The sequence below is a fragment of the Canis lupus genome, chromosome 32, assembly GCF_011100685.1.
Source record: "Canis lupus familiaris isolate Mischka breed German Shepherd chromosome 32, alternate assembly UU_Cfam_GSD_1.0, whole genome shotgun sequence".
NCBI classification, from domain to species: Eukaryota; Metazoa; Chordata; class Mammalia; order Carnivora; family Canidae; genus Canis; species Canis lupus.
Window position 1 is genome coordinate 37,341,889 of NC_049253.1, and position 20,216 is coordinate 37,362,104.

The 20,216-nt window shown below is 38.8% G+C and overlaps 1 protein-coding gene across 1 annotated transcript in view; it reads right to left on the reverse strand.

Moving 5' to 3' along the window:
• The window catches only part of FRAS1 (Fraser extracellular matrix complex subunit 1), a 434,689-nt gene that overhangs the window by 125,804 nt on the left and 288,669 nt on the right, over positions 1-20,216 (reverse strand). The window contains 3 exon segments of the mRNA XM_038582341.1: positions 3,727-3,843; positions 8,187-8,365; positions 14,683-14,836. Coding sequence (XP_038438269.1) covers positions 3,727-3,843; positions 8,187-8,365; positions 14,683-14,836 — 450 coding nt within the window.

Genomic DNA, 20,216 nt, shown 5'->3' on the forward strand with positions numbered 1-20,216 from the left:
GGTACATATCTTATAATATTCTACATATATGTATACATCTTATATATGTTTGCATGCACATAATTCTGATGGAACACTGCAAACAAAATCATAAGATACCATTTAAAGAATCAGATTTGATGAAAAAGAGCAGTATAGAAAGGCCACAGAACAAATTTCCATTTAGGCAGGCATATGTTGCTTTTTACTCTGTGCAATCTTCCTGGGGAATCTCAGGCCTGAGGATTAAACCACTACTTGCCTTTAATGATTCTCAGAGGTTTATCTCCCACAGAGAATATCTACTGACCGTCTGCCAGCCTTTAATAGGCACATCTTTTATAAGTGCAGTCCACTGACCTCATCACGTCTTCCATCTCTCCCCCTCCCTCGAATGTCCTCATACATTCCTGATCTCAATGAATGGCACCTTTACTTATTTAGAAACTGGGCTGTTTTACCCTCTTCCTATATCCAACTGACCACTATGTTTCTAAATATCTTTCAATTTCTCCCTAGTTTTTTTTTTTTTTTTTTAACCATCTTAACCACTTTTAAGCGCACAGTAGTGTTAACTATATACACATTGTTGTGGAACAGATGTCTAGAATGCTTTCATATTACAAAACTGAAACTATATTATGGAACAAAAGGAACTCCCCATTTTCCCTCTCCCTACTTCTACCTCCACCCCTGCAGGAGCAACGACTATTCCACTTTCAGTTTCTTAAAGTTTTACTACTTTAGATAGCTTACATAAATGGAATCATGCAGTATTTGTCCTTTTGTGACTGGCTTATTTCACTTTTAGGGTAATGTCTTTAAGGTTCATACATACTGTAGCATGGCAGGATTTCCTTCTTTAAGATTGAATAATATTCCATTGTTGTATGTAACATACTTTCTTTTTTTTTTAAATTTTTATTTATTTATGATAGTCACACAGAGAGAGAGAGAGGCAGAGACACAGGCAGAGGGAGAAGCAGGCTCCATGCACCGGGAGCCCGACGTGGGATTCGATCCTGGGTCTCCAGGATCACGCCCTAGGCCAAAGGCAGGCGCTAAACCGCTGCGCCACCCAGGGATCCCTGTAACATACTTTCTTTATTGCCTGAAGGGCATTTAGGATGCTTCTGCCTCTTAGCCACTATGCATAATGCTGCAATATACATGGGTGTGGCAGTTTCTTTTTGAGATTTTACTACCTCTTAATCCTTATTGCCACTGCATGGGGTTCATGCTACCAATCCTTCTTGTTCTAGAAGACTGTAACAGCCTATTTCTCGGCTCCTTGTTCTCTGTCTGGAACCCATATGCAGTGTTCTTTACACTACAGCCAGAATGATCTTCCTAAATTGAAAATCTGATCATGTCCCCTCTCTGCTATGAATCTTTCAACATCCTACCTGCCCCAACAGCCTTTCAGGACAAAATAGAAACTCTTCATCTTATCTGTAAGGTCCTCTATGATCTGACTCTCATTTCTTGTTTCTTTTTCACCTAGGGATTTATGCTCTGGCCAACTGAACTCTCTGTAATTCCTCAAACATGTCACATTCTCCTGTGTCTCTAACTTTTTTTCACCTGCTGCTCCTTTGCCTGGAATGAATTTCCCCCTATTTGTAGGCCAGATAAATGGGGTTTCAAGTGTAGTTAGTGGACCAGAAGCAACACTATCACATGGGAACTTGTTAGAAATGCAAATTCTCAGCCCTAGACCAGACCTACTAAATTAGACAATTCTGGAGCAGGCTTCAGCAATCTGTGATCTAACAAACCCTACAGGTGATCCTAATGTAGGCTGAAAGTTGAGATCATGCTCATAATTTACACTTCAACTAGCTCAGTTGACCTCCAAGAGGAAGCCTTCCATGACCTTTCCCATGCCCTATTGGACTAGGTATCTTCCTATTTGCTTCCATATTGGGACTCTGCTTGTGTATCATATCATGGCATTTATCACTGTACTGTCATTGCTTACATATGTGCTTGTTTTAGACTCTATGTTCCTTGAGAACAGAGACTATGTTTTCTAGTCATTGAATTTCCAATGTGTTTCATAGCAGTTGGGATAGATTAGGGGCTCAGATGTATTGATTTGAATGACTGAATAACTGGAGAAGTGGACTCCTATCCTTAAACACATATATGAATACACCATGTATGTATTTAGCATATATATTCATAATGTATTTATCAAATATGGGTAAAACCTGGGCTTGGAGGAATCCAAGCCACTGAATAGAAAATGTTTTTGTCACAGATAACAGGTATATCCTCTAGTAATGGCCCTAATTAATGTCAAAAGAAATATAAACTGTATATTTTAAGGAATAAAAGAGTGGGCTAATCACATTTTACAGTAAATTCACCTTTGCGATATCCTAAATTATACAGGACAGATCTAATTTACAAGCATGCAGCCTGAGACCCTAAAGGTTAAGTAACTTAAGAAGTCCCTGGAGGTCCACAACAACATAGTGGGAAGGGCGCCATCTTCATTGGCTCTTGGCCCATTCTTTTCCTCTAAACTCAAAATAACACTGCATTAGCATTTGGCAAGAAGTGTGTATGCACATTTTTCTTTACAGTTTAGAGAAAATTCTGATCCGAGTTCCTCCAGTCAGAATGATGAATTATAGACTTTATAATGCTGCTGAATTATGATTTCTTTAAATTATGGTTTATGGCAGAAATGCCGATACCAGCTATTCATTAAAAACTTTGTTTCCCCCTTTATGTCTCTGTCATGCCCCAGACCCATAATTTCTAAAACTATAGCTGCTCTCTTTGTTGTGGCTCACAGCTGATACACTACTTTGGAGTGTAATTATGTGGACGCTAACAAAAATGTGAATCTTAATGATCAATTTACAAGGTCTTATATCCTTGTGGCTCTGTCTAGAACAGGGGTTCTGGCTTACATACCCCCTAGATATAGGGAACAGTGGGGTTGCTAATTGTCTGCACTAAGCTTCATGTACTAATTTAGCTGTCACCTTGCTTCAAACCTTTCCATGTACCCACACTCCTTCCTCCACAGCACACAAGACCTTCTGTGATCTAGCTTATGAACCTCCACCTCCTGACTACTCCTCCTTTGCCTCCTTAAGTCCTCCAGTCTTATTGAACTGTTTGCAATTGTCCCAACCATCACATTGTCTTTCACTTCTGTGTCTTTGTAGGCACTGTTCTTACATCTGGTGGTACCCTTCACCTTAATCCCTCCCTTCCTTCCAACCTGCCCCTCAAACTTTCACTTGGATGATTGGTACTTATGTCTTTGGATACAGCAAAGCATTACCTTCTCCAGGAGACTTTTATAATAGAAAAACAAAAACAAAATTTTCTCATTGGGCTTCTAAGACATAGAGTAACAGTTTTTCCGGCTAGGTGGAGCCATAACTGACTGAACAATTATGCCAAAATGGTATTGATTAAATAGAAATGAGCTTGAAACTTCTTCCATCTATGCAAAGAGAGGCCCTGTGAACCATCTGGGATGCTATAAAAAGAACAGAAGCAATGGATGGGAGGTTGTGGTGGATTCCATGTAACCTTCCTTTCACTCTGGGATTTTAAGTTTCCTTTTCAAGTCAATGAGAAATATGTTCTCAAGGCTGGTTATTGTTGGCCCCTGAGTCTGCATCCTGAGCCAGGCATTCTCCAGATATAAAAGCAGGATATTCCATCAAGCCCCATCAGCGAGTCTCCTCCAAGCAGGAGGAGCCCTCCCACCCAACTCACAGTCATATGGAGAGATGCTCCCAGAGAGAGTTTAGGTGCTTCAGGTGTCTGTGGTAAGATCGCGATGTTGAACATGTGGTTCTCCAGATGTGTATGGGCATCTGAGGCACTGGACACCTGAAAAGAAATATCATACTAGTGAGTCTCTCATCCTTTGTTGGGCACAGCATGTTTGTGCATGTTTCTTTATCCCCCTTTAAACCATCTGTCTTTGAATTCTCTGTGCTTTTGCATTATAATTTCCATTCTGCTCTTCATATTTTAATGCTAATGTTTTATTGATCATAAAAAATATGTAATCATCTTAGGAAGTTCTAAAAATTCAGGGAAATACAAAAGAAATAAAAAGTCTAGAATTTCACTAAGTAGACATAGTAGTTATTAACATATTGATGCATTCTAGTTTAGTCTATTTTCTATGCAAATGTGAAACTTTATATACAAGTATGCGTTTTACATTTCTAACAATTCTATGATGTTTTCTTATATCATTAAACATTCTTGAAAACATAATTTTTGATAGCTATATGTCTCATTATGAGCATATGTAACACATTATATGTGTGATTTTTATTCTACTTCTTTAAACTTTACCCAGCACAGATACATACACCTAGATTATAAGCAACAAATCTCAGCCTCATCACTGTAAGGTGAGATTAATATCATTTATAACTAGAAGAGTGGTCACCAAAATCAACCTTTTCTTGTTTCAAAAATGCTGAAAAATGATGCTTTGCCTATGTAGCTAGCTCCTCCCCTCCCTCAGTGCTTCTGAGTTGCTCCCCTTAAGCCCCTCCTCCCTGTTATCTGCTCCACCTTAGGCTGGCTACGCACAGTTGCAATAATTCCATGTGAGGGGGAAGGGTTCTGTCAATTCTGAGAAAAAGGCAGGAATAGCAGTCATTACTCTGTCTTCTTAAGATATGCCCAACAGAAAAACTGTCTTCTCTCTTGATCACATCAGAGAACTGTAGATCAAGTTGTGGAATATCTACATGTTTTCAAGAAGATATCTTACTGTGTGTCATCATGAATAATTTGATAACAATAGTAATAATTTACTGAACATCTCTCATGAGCTCAGCATGTACTACCTACTTTTCAAAAGTCATCTTACTGCTTAAAAAGTAGATGTTATCTCCTATTTTAAAGACAAGAAAACCAAAGGTCAAAAAAGTTAAGCAAGGTATCAAAGTCATAAGGTCAATAAGAGTTGGTATTTAAACAGGCCAGCAGTTTCATGATGTTCCTACTGATGAAGATGGCCCAATTTGGAAGCTTTAGAAACTTAGGAAAGTGGAAAATATGCTCTATCTTTTGAAGAAAAAGAATGGAACACTGTGTAGGTAGTGAAATGTGGACATATTACTAAGCAAGGGAATTACTTCTAGCTTCCTTAGTAAAGATACTGCTGTGAAATATGCTATTCTTTTCATACCACATTCCTAAGGCTATCTCAACATGATCTGAATATACCAAAACCAGAGTTCCTTCCCATGCCCCAAATGATGCAGATATGCATGTTTTCTTCTCACTATGCCATGCTCTATTTTTTTAATGCCAGTTGCATTACATAAGTCCCAAATTTTATGTGCAAAGTAACAGATGGGATGCATTGATGACTCATGACAGCACATCAATATTAAAATGGAATTAAATCCATGCAACTCATTGTATTGCATTTTCTGCTTTAAAGAAAGAAAAGAGAAGAGAAGAGAGAAAAATCATTAGAACAACATCTTTCTTAGTTTAAAATTCTTTAGGGACACTAACATGATGAATGAGAGAAGTTGCAACCATTTATTTTAGCACATAGCTACAGTGTCTTGTTGTCATTTCAAATCAAAATATGAAGTAAGCCTATAAAACAATGAGACTTTAAAAACACACCAAAACTTTTATATCCAGGAGAACATAATCTCAGAGAGTTGTTTCACATTTGCAATAAAGATGCTGTCAGTGTTCAAAATGTACTTCTTGGAATGCCTTCAGAGAGAGTTCACAAATCATGTAAGAAAACTGAGCTTGTTACTTCATAATTGCTCCCTGTTTTAACCAAAAATAATTACTGCTCTTTGTCTTACCAGACATGACTGGTAAGACTGGCTGACTTTTGGCTCTTTGATTATTTTTTAAAGATCAACTTCCACAGGTGATATAGTATCACTACTGAGGATATTCTAAAGAAAATCCCATAGATTTTGAAGAAGATTTCAGGTAGGAGTTCTAAACACACCTTGAGTAAAATGTATGAAGACTCTCCAGAGGGAACCACTTTCTAAGTAATAATGTTCAATAATGTTAAAAATTCTAGAGTTTGTTTTTAAAAAATCAATAACTTTTGCTTTTTTATAATTATCCATTTAGTAACCAACTTGCAAAAGCAATCAAATATCATTTTAAGCAAGTACTGAGACTTGCTCCAAGGAAGTGCTTGATATTGAGAATGTTCTTCGTCCTGACATCTATAAACGCAAAAGCAGATCTGAGGATTCTAGGTGTCTTCTTATGATTGAGGTCTTTGCCTCCATTCTGACTCATTCTTTAAGGACTGTGTAATCCCTAGGTGCTAAAAATGAAGATGTTAACTTGGCAAAGGGCATATGAAGGCTTACCCAGTCATTGGACATTCAGTATGCTCAGTATAAACTCATTTTAATGCTTTCCAAGTTTAGTTCAACCTGCTCCCTGGAAAAGTAAATCTTTTACACAATATAAATTAGTCAGGCAATGAAGATGTGCACACCAGGCATCAGAAACAGAATGCATGGTATGGATGGTAATTTTAACAAGGTGAACTATCATGGCAGTTTATTCCCAGTTGGATTCCTGGACGAAAGAAAAGTCTCAGATTCAGAGAGTCTGTGACCCTGCTTTGGCTGATCACTACCACCAATGCTTCTTTATAGTTTCTCTGACATCTTTCCAAATTCATTCCTGTATGTATGTTTCAATCTGTTTCTCATTCAAAGTTCCTCATTCCTTTGTACTTCTATTCAATTCTTTATTTCCATATTGCCCTTGACAGAGGTTTGTCTAATTTTATTGGTTTTTCCAAAGATTCAGATTTTGTACTCATTATCAATTCTCCCATTTTATACTGAATCAATTCATCTGCTTATCTCTATGAATTCCTTCCTTTTGCTTTCCTTAGGTTTTCCTTGTGGTTCTGTAGCTTCAGTTAGTCCATTTATTTTCATGTTTTTCTGCTCAACAATAAGAGCTTGAGGCCATCAATTTTCTTCTGAGTATTATTTCATCCACGGCATTTAAGTTTTGATAAGTTATTTCTTCCTCATCAACATTTCTTAATAGTTTGCCATTTTGATTTCCTTTCAGAACTAGTAATTATTTAGGAGACTATTTTAAAAATTCTAAATGGCTTGAGCTTTTTGTTTACCGTTTTATTGTTAATTTCTAATTATATTTGCTAAGTGCCAGAGAATGTGCCCAGTATAATTTCTTGTCCTTCAATTTATTCACAGCCTCCGTAGGGTCCGTTTGTCTTCATTTGTCAGGCTATCATAACAAAAATACATTAATTGAGTAGCTCATAAACAACAACAACAATAAATTATTTCTTGCAGTTCTGGAGACCAGAAGTCTGGATCAGGGTGCCAGCATGGTCAGGTTCTGGTGAGGGCTCTTTTCTGGGCCGCAGACCACTGACTTCTCATTGCATCCCCATGGCAGGGAGCAGGGAAGGGGAGCAAGCTCTCTCGGGACTCCTGTAAGTATACTAATCCCATTCATGAGAGCACAGCCCTTATGACCTCTTCTAATTCTAATCACCTACCAAGGGTCTCATGTCCTTATACCATTACATAGGAAGGGGGTAGGATTTCAACATATGCATCTGAGAAGGACACAGACATTCAGTCTACAGCACTGGTATTTAAGCAATCTTTATAAATGGTAGCAACAAGCTTGTACATAGTGACAGGTAGTATTCTACATGTTCCATAGGTATTAACTCATTAAATCCTCATAGTAGTTTTACTTTACAGATGAGAAAAATGAAGCCCAAGCATTTCGCCAAAGTAATTTTCCCAAAGTTGTGCATGACAAAACTGAAATATGAACCCACTGGGTTTGGTTGCTAAGTCTATGATCTTATCATGAGATGGTAAATGGTCCAAAAACATCTGAAAAAAGAAATCTTGTTTTCCTCCATTTGGCATCTTAATATTTTAAAACCTTTTTTTTCTAAACACTTTACCATCCATTATCTATTATAAGCTCTGAGCTATGGAAATGACTCTGCTTGTAGAGATACTGTAAGACTGAATCAGCAGATTAAAAAAATCTCTCAATACTATTAATTGCATTTGTTCTTCCCCCAAATGTGATTTCCAGGCAACATAGAAAATGACATGAATTGTTGAAAATAACAGTAGGATGGTTTTCCTCAGACCACCCAGACATCAGAAAATATGCCAGTCAGAAGCAGAGGGTACCTGAAAACTGAAGGAGTCACTCTGGGCTGGGACTCCTGAGTGCCTGTACCACACAATGCCTTCATTGATGTCTTGCTGGGTAAAGGTGCTGGTAGGAGTTGCTGTCCTCCCATCAGGCAGGTGCTGCCCTTCTCCTGCGGGGCTGTCTGCAGGCATTTCAACCAGAAGGACTACCTCTCCTAGGAAAGCCACAGAGTTAGTAAGGATCTCTGGGAAATGTAAAAGTAAGTCAGAGCTCTCAACTCCCCTTTTTTTTTTTTAACAGAAATTATGAACTTCCTTATTTTTAACCTAAGGTGAAGGAAAGTATGTTAACACAGAATTCAACAGACATCATCAAATTCACCTTCAGATACAGAATTCCCAGTCCATCAGCTAAAAAACACTAAGTGATTCAAGGGCAGTTCACATATGATGTTACTGACTACATCTATTAAATCACATTAAAATCATGAATACAGGGATGCCTGGGTAGCTCAGTGATTGAGCGTCTGCCTTTGGTTCAGGGTGTGATCCTGAGGTCCTGGAATCGAGTCCCATATCGGGCTCCTTGCATGGAGCCTGCTTCTCCCTCTGCCTGTGTCTCTGCCTCTCTCTCTGTGTCTCTCATGAATAAATTTCTTTAAAAAATCATGAATACAGCAAACAAATACTCAAATACGGGGCACTAGGTAGATTCGTTTCTACTTACAATTTTCTATGTAGCAGAAAATGCTTTCTAACTAGGAAGTTTTTGGTAAACACAATGGGAAATTTGAAAAAAACCCAGAGAGAGTTATTCTTGGGAGAATTCTATACAATGAGAATAATGATAGCTGGCCCTAAGATGCATATGGGAAGCCTGTGTGAAGCACATTATGTGATGGCTCAAACCCAGTTTCATGTCCAGCTGTGTGACAGTATGTAGGCTTTCTAAGCCTCTATTCCTATTGGTAAAATGAGAACAGTACATGCTTCATGGGTACTTAAAAAGAATGTTGGTCATCCTTATCGATATGTTATTTGATCCTTCTGAAGATGCTATGTCTATCTACATTTAAAGAAAGTTCTTTAGGCTCAGAGAAGTTCATTAACTTCTTCAAGTTCACAAATGGTATTTGGAGTTGAGATTTGAATCCAAATCTCATATTCTGGGTCGTGAAACTGTTTCCAGTCATGATTATTCTGTGTTCATAGTCCAGCATCTCCCCTCCTAAATAACTGATTTTATTTTCTCCCCTGTCATTCCCTAGACTTTATTAGAGTTGAAGCAAGGAAACCTAAATCTAAATGACAGCACCACCAATCTGTTTCCATCACTTGTTATTCACCTGAAGCCACTATCTTCTTAAAGTGAGATTGCAAAGAGGTGTTATAGAAACAATTAAAATTTCACTATGATAATATCCTCTTACATGTAGACCAAACAGGAGAATGGATGAACTGCTAAAAACAGAAGCCATGTTTTCATGAAAATGCATCTAATAATAAATCTGAAAAAAGCCTCCCCCCCCCCCCAAAAAAAAAAGAAAAAAGCCTCCCTACCACTCAGATGGTAAAAGGAATAGAAGAGGAAGGGAGTGGGAGGCGAGGGAGAGGTTCTCTAGCATGATACCCAGATCTTAGTACACTAAGTACACAGGACATATTGGACAATTGAAAACACACTTTGATTACACTAGAGCAATTTTCTTACATGAAGAAAATACTCCTTCTAATATTTATATGCACCAAATTCATATTCAAAATGAGAATACCCTGGATGGCGATGAAATATTGAAGTAAGGAAAAAAATATCAATAGTCTTCTTTATAAAATCATGTATAGCATCAACTCACTCTAGTTTCTTTTTGGTTTTGTTTCTCATTTATACCTAAGTCACAAATCCCATTAGCCATCTCTCCTGGCTCTACCTCTGTGCATAACAAACATGCTTTTCCAGGATGTAGATTGTTTAGGAATGTGAGTACACCTGCAAAATATTCTGAAAGTAGATTCCTAACAGTGAAAATGTGGAGAGTAGCAAAATACAAATTATTCAAATGCCAATTTCCTAGGTATTTTTCTTTATAATAGAAAACTAAGCAGAATTTTTCTAACAAGGCCAATGAAATAAACCTGTTTTTTAGATTTAAAAAAAAAACTGCCATATTATGCAGATTAACAAGAACCATAGGATATTGACTAATTCTATCAATTTCAACTCAGTTAACAGTGACTTTATACCTGTTAGGTGCTAGCGATCATGCTAGACCTTTCAGGGATGGGGATTCGAAGGTAAGCAAGATGCAGTTCCTATTCCTGAGATCAGCACCCCCTATAGCTCAGATCAGCTGGCCATGTGGACTTAGAACACAAAACCTATGTGATCAGAATAGGGGAGACTAAGAAAGACCTCTTAAAGAGGCTTAACTTTATTTTATAAACATGGCAATAATAATAATATTTATGTAGGCAGTTTGATCAATTGTGAGACTACTGCAAAATCCAGATGACTGATGGGGGCCTGAGCTAAAGCAACAGAAGTTAAGATTGGAAAGAAATAAACAGACATGAGAGTCACAAGTAAGGAGAAGCAACAACTGGACCTTGTGGTTCTGATGGGTGAGAAATGGGGAGGGATCTAAGAATCACCTATTGACAGGAAGGGTATCAATGCCACTGATGGACAAGCAGGATGGAGGGAAATTCAGCACAGGGTCGGCTGAATACCAGGTGCCTTTGTGACAAGCCCATGAGGCAACAGGGAGAAATATCAGGACTTTGTGGGGTTCACCCTAGCAAGGTGAGAGCTTTTGTGCAGTACTTCACCTTCCGCTTTTATTATGACAAATACAAGGAGCTGAACCTTTAAATAAATGGAAATCCAGGTTTAAAAAACAATCCAGGTTAAAAAACTAAATAATATCTACTTGGGATTTCCTTAATACTGAAGTCTATATAGTTTAATCAAGACTTCAGAAGGGAAAATTTGGTAAATATTAAGAATTAGAATCTCCCTGGACTCTCCATGAGATTGGGATTGGGAAAATTTGTACTAAAGCTTTCTTACCTTATGCTAAATAATTTAGGGCTGGCAATGTACTGGATTAAGTCAGATTTTCCCTCAAATGATACTTAACTTACTTCATTAAAACCATCTCATTAAATTTACTTTCAAATTTATGAAGTAGCTAAAGGTATAAGTTTTAATCAACTGTTCTAAACTTTTATTTGAGAACAGTGAGGAGTCTGCAAGTGGTGGAACATGGATCCTTTATGCATTTACTACACAAGCAATTTACATTTGGTTCAGCTCATGGTCAGGTCTTCACGAAAAGTCTAAAGCCCAACTGGAACATTCTAAAATGATGAGGGAGGACATAATAACTGGGGTGGCAAGTCGGGAGGGGCTTCACAAATTGATACCACTACAACAGATGCAGCAGATTGGTGTTAAGTGGGCTTCCAGTTCCCACCACTTTTTTCACTCTTGAGTGATTCTAAAGGGTAATGTGATTTGATTAATACTAATAGGAGGCTGTGGACACACAGAAAGAGGATTATGTTCATAGGAAGAAGTTAATTAAGAGAGTCATAGTAGGAAAAGGTCACAGGCAAGCCTACATGGCATTTATCAAGCTCAAATGGCTTAAAAATGATTTAATTCAGCATTGTTCTGTTTAATACTTACACAGAATACTGGAATATTGGGCTGTCTCTAGGAAATTAAATTCTTTTGGCTTTTAATGATCAAGATAAAGGTAACCAATTTAATACATTAAATGATTCTAAGATTTTTAGAGCTGAAAAGGACTTAACATTATCGAGCTTAAAATCAGTGGATAAAATAAGGCAAAGTTGAATAAGGTCTGTAGTTAATTAATAGCATTGTATCCATGTTAGCTTCCTGGTTTTGAAGATTATTCTATTGTTCTGTAAGATGTTACCATTGAGGGAAGCTAGATTAAGGGTATTCAAAGGCTCTTGTTACTATTTTTGCAACTTTTCAGTAAGTCTAAAATTATTTTTAAAAGGTTTAATTTACCTACCCTAACCTTTCAAAGAAACCTAAGACTCAAAGGGATCCACTTACCTTCCTCAAAGTTGTACAACTATAATAAAAGACACCCCAACTAGACCAACTATTTTATAATCATATTAATTTTTGATTAGATTATGCTCTTCAATATCTTTGTTGGCATTGGAATTACTTTTTTTTCCAGTTTTTTTTTTTTTTTTTTTTTTTTTTAGAGAGAGAGAGAGAGCGGGAGGGGGGCATTATGGGAGGGGAAGATGTAGACGGAGAAAGAATCTTAAGCAGCACCCCCATACTGTTGGGGCAGAGCTCAGTGTGGGGCTCCATCTCAGGACCCTGAGATCATGACCTGAGCTGAAATCAAGAATCAGATACTTAATGGGCTGAGCTGCCCAGGCGCCCCACTGGAATTACTTTTAAACTGCACAAAAGTTAATTTAACTTTTTTCTCCTCACTGCAGAAAATACATAATTTTTAAAATTTGGTAACCCAGAGGAAAATCAGATTATTATTCCTCTGCTATTTAACATGCCAAGAAACTTTTTACTTGTAATGAATATAGTTTTCATTTTCAGGTGAGCTAGTAGTTCTTTAAAAAATTTACCTGCCCAAAAAAAAAAAAAAAAAAAAAAAATTTTACCTGCCTGGGTGCTTGCATGGCTCAAGGCTCAATTGATTAAGCATCTGCCTTTGGCTCAGGTCATGATCCCAGGGTCTTGGGACTTAGTACCACATCAGGTTCCTTGCTCAGCAAGGAGTCTGCTTATTCCTCTACCCTTTGCTGCTGCTTGTGCTCTCTCTCTCTCATGTTCACTCTTCTCGTTCTCTCAAATAAATAAATAAAAACTTAAAAAAAAAATCTACCTATTTTATTGTATGGTACTTGGTTATTGCCTTATCAGTTTCAATTCCTTCTTTTGTGTCTTTAAATTCATTTAATATGCTTGTTTCATAGTTTTAATGATTACTCATTTGTTTGAAATCCTTGGAATTTTATTTTATTTTTTAAAGATTTTATTTATTTATTCATGAGAGACATGGAGAGAAAGGAAGAGACATAGGCAGAGGGAGAATCAGCTCCATGGAGGAAGCCTGATGCGGGACTTGATCCCAGGACACTGGGATCATGACCTGAGCCAAAGGCAGATGCTTAACCACTGAGCCACCTAGGCTTCCTGAAATCTTTGGAATTTTAATCATTTTGTTCATTTTTTTATGATACTATGGATTGTTTCCTCATCTGTTCCGTAATTTTGAATTGTAAGCTAATCTTCAGTGGTTTAGGCCGTGAGAATCTTGTGATCTGCTGTTGAGGGTAGACATACCACAATAGTTTTTACCAGTTTCTGCAAGGGACCCAAGAAGTATCATCAGCCTGAGATTAATATTCATATGAATGTCTCAGCTTTGAGTTTTTCAGATAATGAGCACAGTGTAACTTAACCCTGGATCTGCAAGAGAAACAGGGGAGATGTTTTGCTTCACTCTGAGCCCTGGGAAACACAGGTAGACTTCTTTGCCATCTCTCTGTGAGGATGTGCTTCTTGTTTTCTATTCTGTCCCTCTAATTGAAAGTCTTTCCAAAGCCCCAGTTTTATACAGGATCTTAACTTTCTATCTCAGCATGAGCATTACGTCTCAAGCCTCTGGGTTACTGGGACACATACAACCCCTTTGAGGGAAGCTATTACATCAGCTCATGCCCAGAGAAGTAAATCTCTCTGTTTACTATCTGGAGATTTCTTTCTATTCTTGGAAGGTCAGCCATGAGTTCCCTATAATTCTCATTATCTTTTATCTGGCATTTCTAGATGATGATAATGAAGGAAAAATTTCAAGTTCTCATACTCTACTTCCTGCTGGAAGTGGAAGTAATAATAAAGGAGATCTTTAAAAATATTTTTATGTAAAACTTTCTTTAAAAGTCTCCATAAGAAATCCGGTGATGTTCTAGAAGGGACATAATGTGGAGCTTGAGCGACTGAGCTTCAAAACTAAACTGATATTATTAGGTGTATATGCTAAAATGAACTATATTTTAGCAAGTTACTTTTTTTGTAAAATGAACTTATTTTAAAACTTAAATTTTGGATTTCAGGATGCCTGGATGGCTCAGTGGTTGAGTGTCTGCCTTCAGCTCAGGGCATGATCCTGGTCAGAGGATGGAGTCCAGCACTGGGCTCCCTGTGAGGAGCCTGCTTCTCTCTCTGCCTATGTCTCTGCCTATCTCTCATGAATAAATAAATAAGAATCTTAAAAAATTTTTTTTTGGATTTCATATATACTAAGGGGTCTACATTACTTAGCATACCACCTGATACAAACTATTTGTACAGTATGACAGTTATTTTGACTATTCTGTGTTTAAAGGAGATGTGTGAGGTGTTAGTAAGTCAATTTCATTGTAATCACAAGCTTACTGCATGGCATCATAGAAAAGCAAGTCCAAGACTGCTGTATACATTCATGAGATCATGACAAAGGAAAAAAAAAGTTACCGAATTGTGGGTGGTCCTGGGTAATTTTGTAGATGATTTCTGAGGCACTGACACCTGGAGCTTCAGCTTGTAAGATTCTATTTGTAATCTGCAGCATCCCGCCTTCTGGAACCCACACCATTGAATTAGCCCCAAGCTGAAGACCCCCATCATTCTAGAATAAGGAAAGAGTACAGAATTAAGTCCAAGCAAAATATAATAATAATAATAATAAGTTAAAAAATATATATATATCTCAGCACTTAAAAACATAACTCATCATAAGGTGGGGCAAGATGGCAGAAGAGTAGGGTCCCCATGTCACCCGTCCCCACCAACTTACTTAGATAACTTTCAAATCATTCTGAAAACCTACGAATTCGGCTTGAGATTTATTTATTTACTTTTGTTTTTTTTTTTAAGATTTCATTTATTTATTCATGAGAGACACAGATAGAGAGGGGCAGAGACACAGGCAGAGGGAGAAGCAGGCCATATGCAGGGAGCCCCATGTGGGACTCGATCCCAGGTCTCCAGGATCAGGCCTCTGAGCTGAAGGTGGCACTAAACCGCTGAGCCACCCGGGCTGCCCCGGCCTGAGATTTAAAGACAGAACAGCTGGAATGATACAGTGAGAAGAGTTCAGGCTTCTATCAAAGTAGGAAGAGGTTAAAAAATAAACAAATAAAAAAGCATTCAAGGGAGAGGGGCCCCCGTGAGGATCCGGGCTAAGGGGGGCGACGAGAGGCCCCAGGACAGTAAAGCCCAGTCCCGGAGAAGCAGGAACTTTACGAATCTTCCCAGACAGAACACGCTCCCAGGTAACTGGAGCAGGATCCTAGGAGGGGCATGATGCCCTCAGGCTCCCAAGGGCACTAACAGAGGAACTGTGCCTCAAGGGGGAGCATGCCACACCCCTCGGTGAGCTCCCTAAAGGGCTGGAGCACGCTCCTGGTGGGACCCGGGAGCAGCTCGGGTGGCGGCCTGGGCAGTGGCTCTGTGCAGAGATGGGCTGCGCGACCCCAGGAGCACGATTCCAGCAGCACAGGCCCTGGAGCACAAGGTGCCAGAAGACATAGCCCAAGATCCGGTGCTCCCCCCAGGACAGGTGGAGGCTGGGAGGACACAGGAGAGCAGGGACACTCCGGCCACCGGGCACCCACAAGCTATGCAGATCAGCGCCCCCCGCCCCCGGAGCAACCAGGCCCCTGCGGACTGGGAACTGCGGTAGTTACTGCGGGAGCTGACTCCAGGGCTGGAGAGCTGGCCACTGCCACTGTTGTTATTCTTCCTGGTGTCATCTTGTACCTAGGATGGAGCGGGGCCACCAAGGAGCAGAGGCCTCACAGGATAAACAGCTCCCACTGAACCATGCACCTGGCAGGGGTTGGGGCAGCTCCCGCAGGTGCCCACACCTGAGAATCAGCACAGCAGGCTTCCCCCAGAAGACCAGCTGGAAGGACAGGGTTAGAGCAAGTTCTTGATGGAGCAGCACTGGATAGTTCCAGGGGGAAGTCTAAGGACTTACAGTATATATAATCAGAGGATACTCCTCCTTGTTTTTTGTTTTGTTTGCTCTCCCCCCCCCCTTTTCTTTTTTTCCATTACACCTTGTTTTTAAACACCCTGCACTGAGCAAAATGACTAGAAGGACGAACTCACCACAAAAGAATCAGAAACAGTACCCTCTCCCACAGAGTTACAGAATTTGGATTACAATTCAATGCCAGAAAGCCAATTCAGAAGAACAATTATAAAGTTACTGGTGGCCCTGGAAAAAAAAAAAAAAAAGGATTCAAGAGACTTCATGACTGCAGAATTTAGATCTAATCAGGCCGAAATTAAAAATCAATTAAATGAGATGATATCCAAACTGGAGGTCAGGGTTAACAAGGTAGAAAAACGAGTGAGTGACATAGAAGACAAGTTGATGGCAAGAGAGGAAGCTGAGGAAAAAAGAGAAAAACAATTAAAAGATCATGAGGAAAGGTTAAGGGAAATAAATGACAGCCTCAGAAGGAAAAATCTACGTTTAATTGGGGTTCCAGAGGACGTCGAAAGGGACAGAGGTCCAGAAAGTGTATGTGAACAAATCATAGCTGAGAACTTCCCTAACTTGGGAAGGGAAACAGGCATTCAGATCCAGGAGATAGAGAGATCACCCCCCTAAAATCAATAAAAACCGTTCAACACCCTGACATTTAATAGTGAAACTTGCAAATTCCAAAGATAAAGAGAAGATCCTTAAAGCAGCAAGAGACAAGAGATCCCTCACCTTTATGGGGAGAAGTATTAGCGTAACAGCAGACCTCTCCACCGAGACCTGGCAGGCCAGAAAGGGATGGCAAGATATATTCAGGGTCCTAAATGAGAAGAACCTGCAGCCAAGAATACTTTATCCAGCAAGGCTGTCATTCAGAATAGAAGAAGAGATAAAGAGCTTCCAAGATAGGCAGAAACTGAGAGAATATGTGACCACCAATCAGCTCTGCAAGAAATATTAAGGGGGATGCTGTAAAAGAAAGAGGAAGCTCAAATAAATAATCCACAAAAACAGGGACTGATAGGTATAAAGATGACACTAAATTCATACCTTTCAATAATTACACTGAACGTGAATGGGCTTAATGATCCCATCAAAAGGCACAGGGTTTCAGACTGGATAAAAAAGCAAGACCCATCTATTCACTGTCTATAAGAGACTCATTTTAGACATAAGGACACCTACAGCCTGAAAATAAAAGGTTGGAGAACCATTTACCATTCAAATGGTCCTTAAAAGAAAGCAGGGGTAGCCATCCTTATATCAGATAAATTAAAGTTTATATCAAAGACTGTAGTAAGAGATGAAGAGGGACACTAAATCATACTTAAAGGATCTATCCAACAAGAGGACCTAACAATCATGAATATATTTATGCCCTGAATGCGGGAGCTGCCAAGTACATCAATCAATAACCAAAGTTAAGTCATACTTAGATAATAATACACTTATACTTGGAGACTTGAACATGGCACTTTCTACAATTGATAGATCTTCTAAGGACAACAACTCCAAAGAAACAAGAGCTTTAAATGATACACTGGACCAGATGGATTTCACAGATATTTACAGAACTTTACATCCAAATGCAACTGAATACACATTCTTCTCAAGTGCACATGGAACTTTCTCCAGAATAGACCACATACTGGGTCACAAATCAGGTCTTAACCAATACCAAAAGACAGGGATCGTCCCCTGCATATTTTCAGACCATACTGCTGTGAAACTAGAACTAAACCACAAGAAGTTTGGAAGTATTTCAAACAGGTGGAGGTTAAAGACCATCCTGCTAAAAGATGAAAGGATCAGCCAGGAAATTAGAGAAGAATTAAAAAGATTCATGGAAACTAATGAGAATGAAGATACAACCGTTCAAAATCTTTGGAATACAGCAAAAGCAGTCCTGAGGGGGAAATACATCGCAATACAAGCATCCATCCAAAAACTGGAAAGAACTCAAATACAAAAGCTAACCTTGCACCTAAAGGAGCTGGAGAAGGAACAGCATATAAATCCTTCCACCAGCAGAAGAAGACAGTTAATAAAGATTAGAGCAGAACTCAATGAAATAGAGACCAGAAGAACTGTGGAACAGAAAAACAAAACCAGGAGCTGGTTCTTTGAATCAATTAATAAGATAGATAAACCATTAGCCAGCCTTATTAAAAAGAAGAGAGAGAAGACTCAAATTAATAAAATCATGAATGAGAAAGGAGAGATCACCACCAACACCAAGGAAATACAAACTATTTTAAAAACTTATTATGAGCAGCTTTATGCCAATAAATTAGGCAATCTAGAAAAAATGGATGCATTTCTGGAAAACCACAAACTACCAAAACTGGAACAGGAAAAAATAGAAAACCTGAACAGGGCAATAACCAGGGAGGAAATTGAAGCAGTCATCAAACACCTCACAAGACACAAAAGTCCAGGGCCAGATGGCTTCCCAGGGGAATTCTATCAAACATTTAAAGAAGAAACCATACCTATTCTACTAAAGCTATTTGGAAAGATAGAAAGAGATGGAATACATCCAAAGTCATTCTATGAGGCCAGCATCACCTTAATTCCAAAACCAGACAAAGACCCCACCAAAAAAGAGAATTATAGACCAATATCCCTGATGAACACAGATGCAAAAATTCTCAACAAGATACTAGCCAATAGGATCCAACAGTACATAAGAAGATTATACACCGTGACCAAGTGGGATTTATCCCTGGGATGCAAGGCTGGTTCAACACTTGTAAAACAATCAATGTGATAGATCATATCAACAAGACAAGAAACAAGAACCATATGATCCTCTCAATAGATGCAGAGAAAGCATTTGACAAAATACAGCATCCATTCCTGATCAAAACTCTTCAGAGTGTAGGGATGGAGGGAACATTCCCCAACATCTTAAAAGCCATCTACGAAAAGCCCACAACAAATATCATTCTCAATGGGGAAACACTGGGAGCCTTTCCCCTAAGATCAGGAACACAACAGGGATGTCCACTCTCACCACTGCTATTCAACATAGTACTGGAAGGCCTAGCCTCAGCAATCAGAAAACGAAAAGAAATAAAAGGCATTCAAATTGGCAAAGAAGAAGTAAAACTCTCCCTCTTCGCCGATGACATGATACTATACGTAGAAAACCCAAAAGCCTCCACCCCAGGATTGCTAGAACTCATACACCAATTTGGCAGTGTGGCAGGATACAAAATCAATGCCCAGAAACCAGTGGCATTTCTATACACTAACAATGAGACTGAAGAAAGAGAAATTAAGGAGTCAATCCCATTTACAATTGCACCAAAAAGCATAAGATACTTAGGAATAAACCTAACCAAAAAGGTAAAGGATCTATACCCTAAAAACTACAGAACACTTCTGAAAGAAATTGAGGAAGACACAAAGAGATGGAAAAATATTCCATGCTCATGGACTGAAGAATTAATATTGTGAAAATGTCAATGTTACCCAGGGCAATTTACACATTTAATGCAATCCACATCAAAATACCATGGACTTTCTTCAGACAGTTGGAACAAAGCATCTTAAGATTTGTGTGGCATCAGAAAAGACCCAGAATATCCAGGGGAATATTAAAAAAGAAAACCATAGTTGGGGGCATCACAATGCCAGATTTCAGGTTGTACTACAAAGCTGTGGTCATCAAGACAGTGTAATACTGGCCCAAAAACAGATCAATGGAATAGCATAGAGAATCCAGAAGTGGACCCTCAACTTTATGTCAACTAATATTTGACAAAGCAGGAAAGACTATCCACTGGAAAAAAGACAGTCTCTTTAATAAATAGTGCTCGGAAAATTGGACATCCACATGCAGAAGAATGAAACTAGACCACTCTCTTGTACCAGACACAAAGATAAACTCAAAATGAACGAAAGATCTAAATGTGAGACAAGACTCCATCAAAATCCTAGAGGAGAACACAGGCAACACCTTTTTTGAACTTGGACACAGCAATTTCTTGCAAGATACATCCACGAA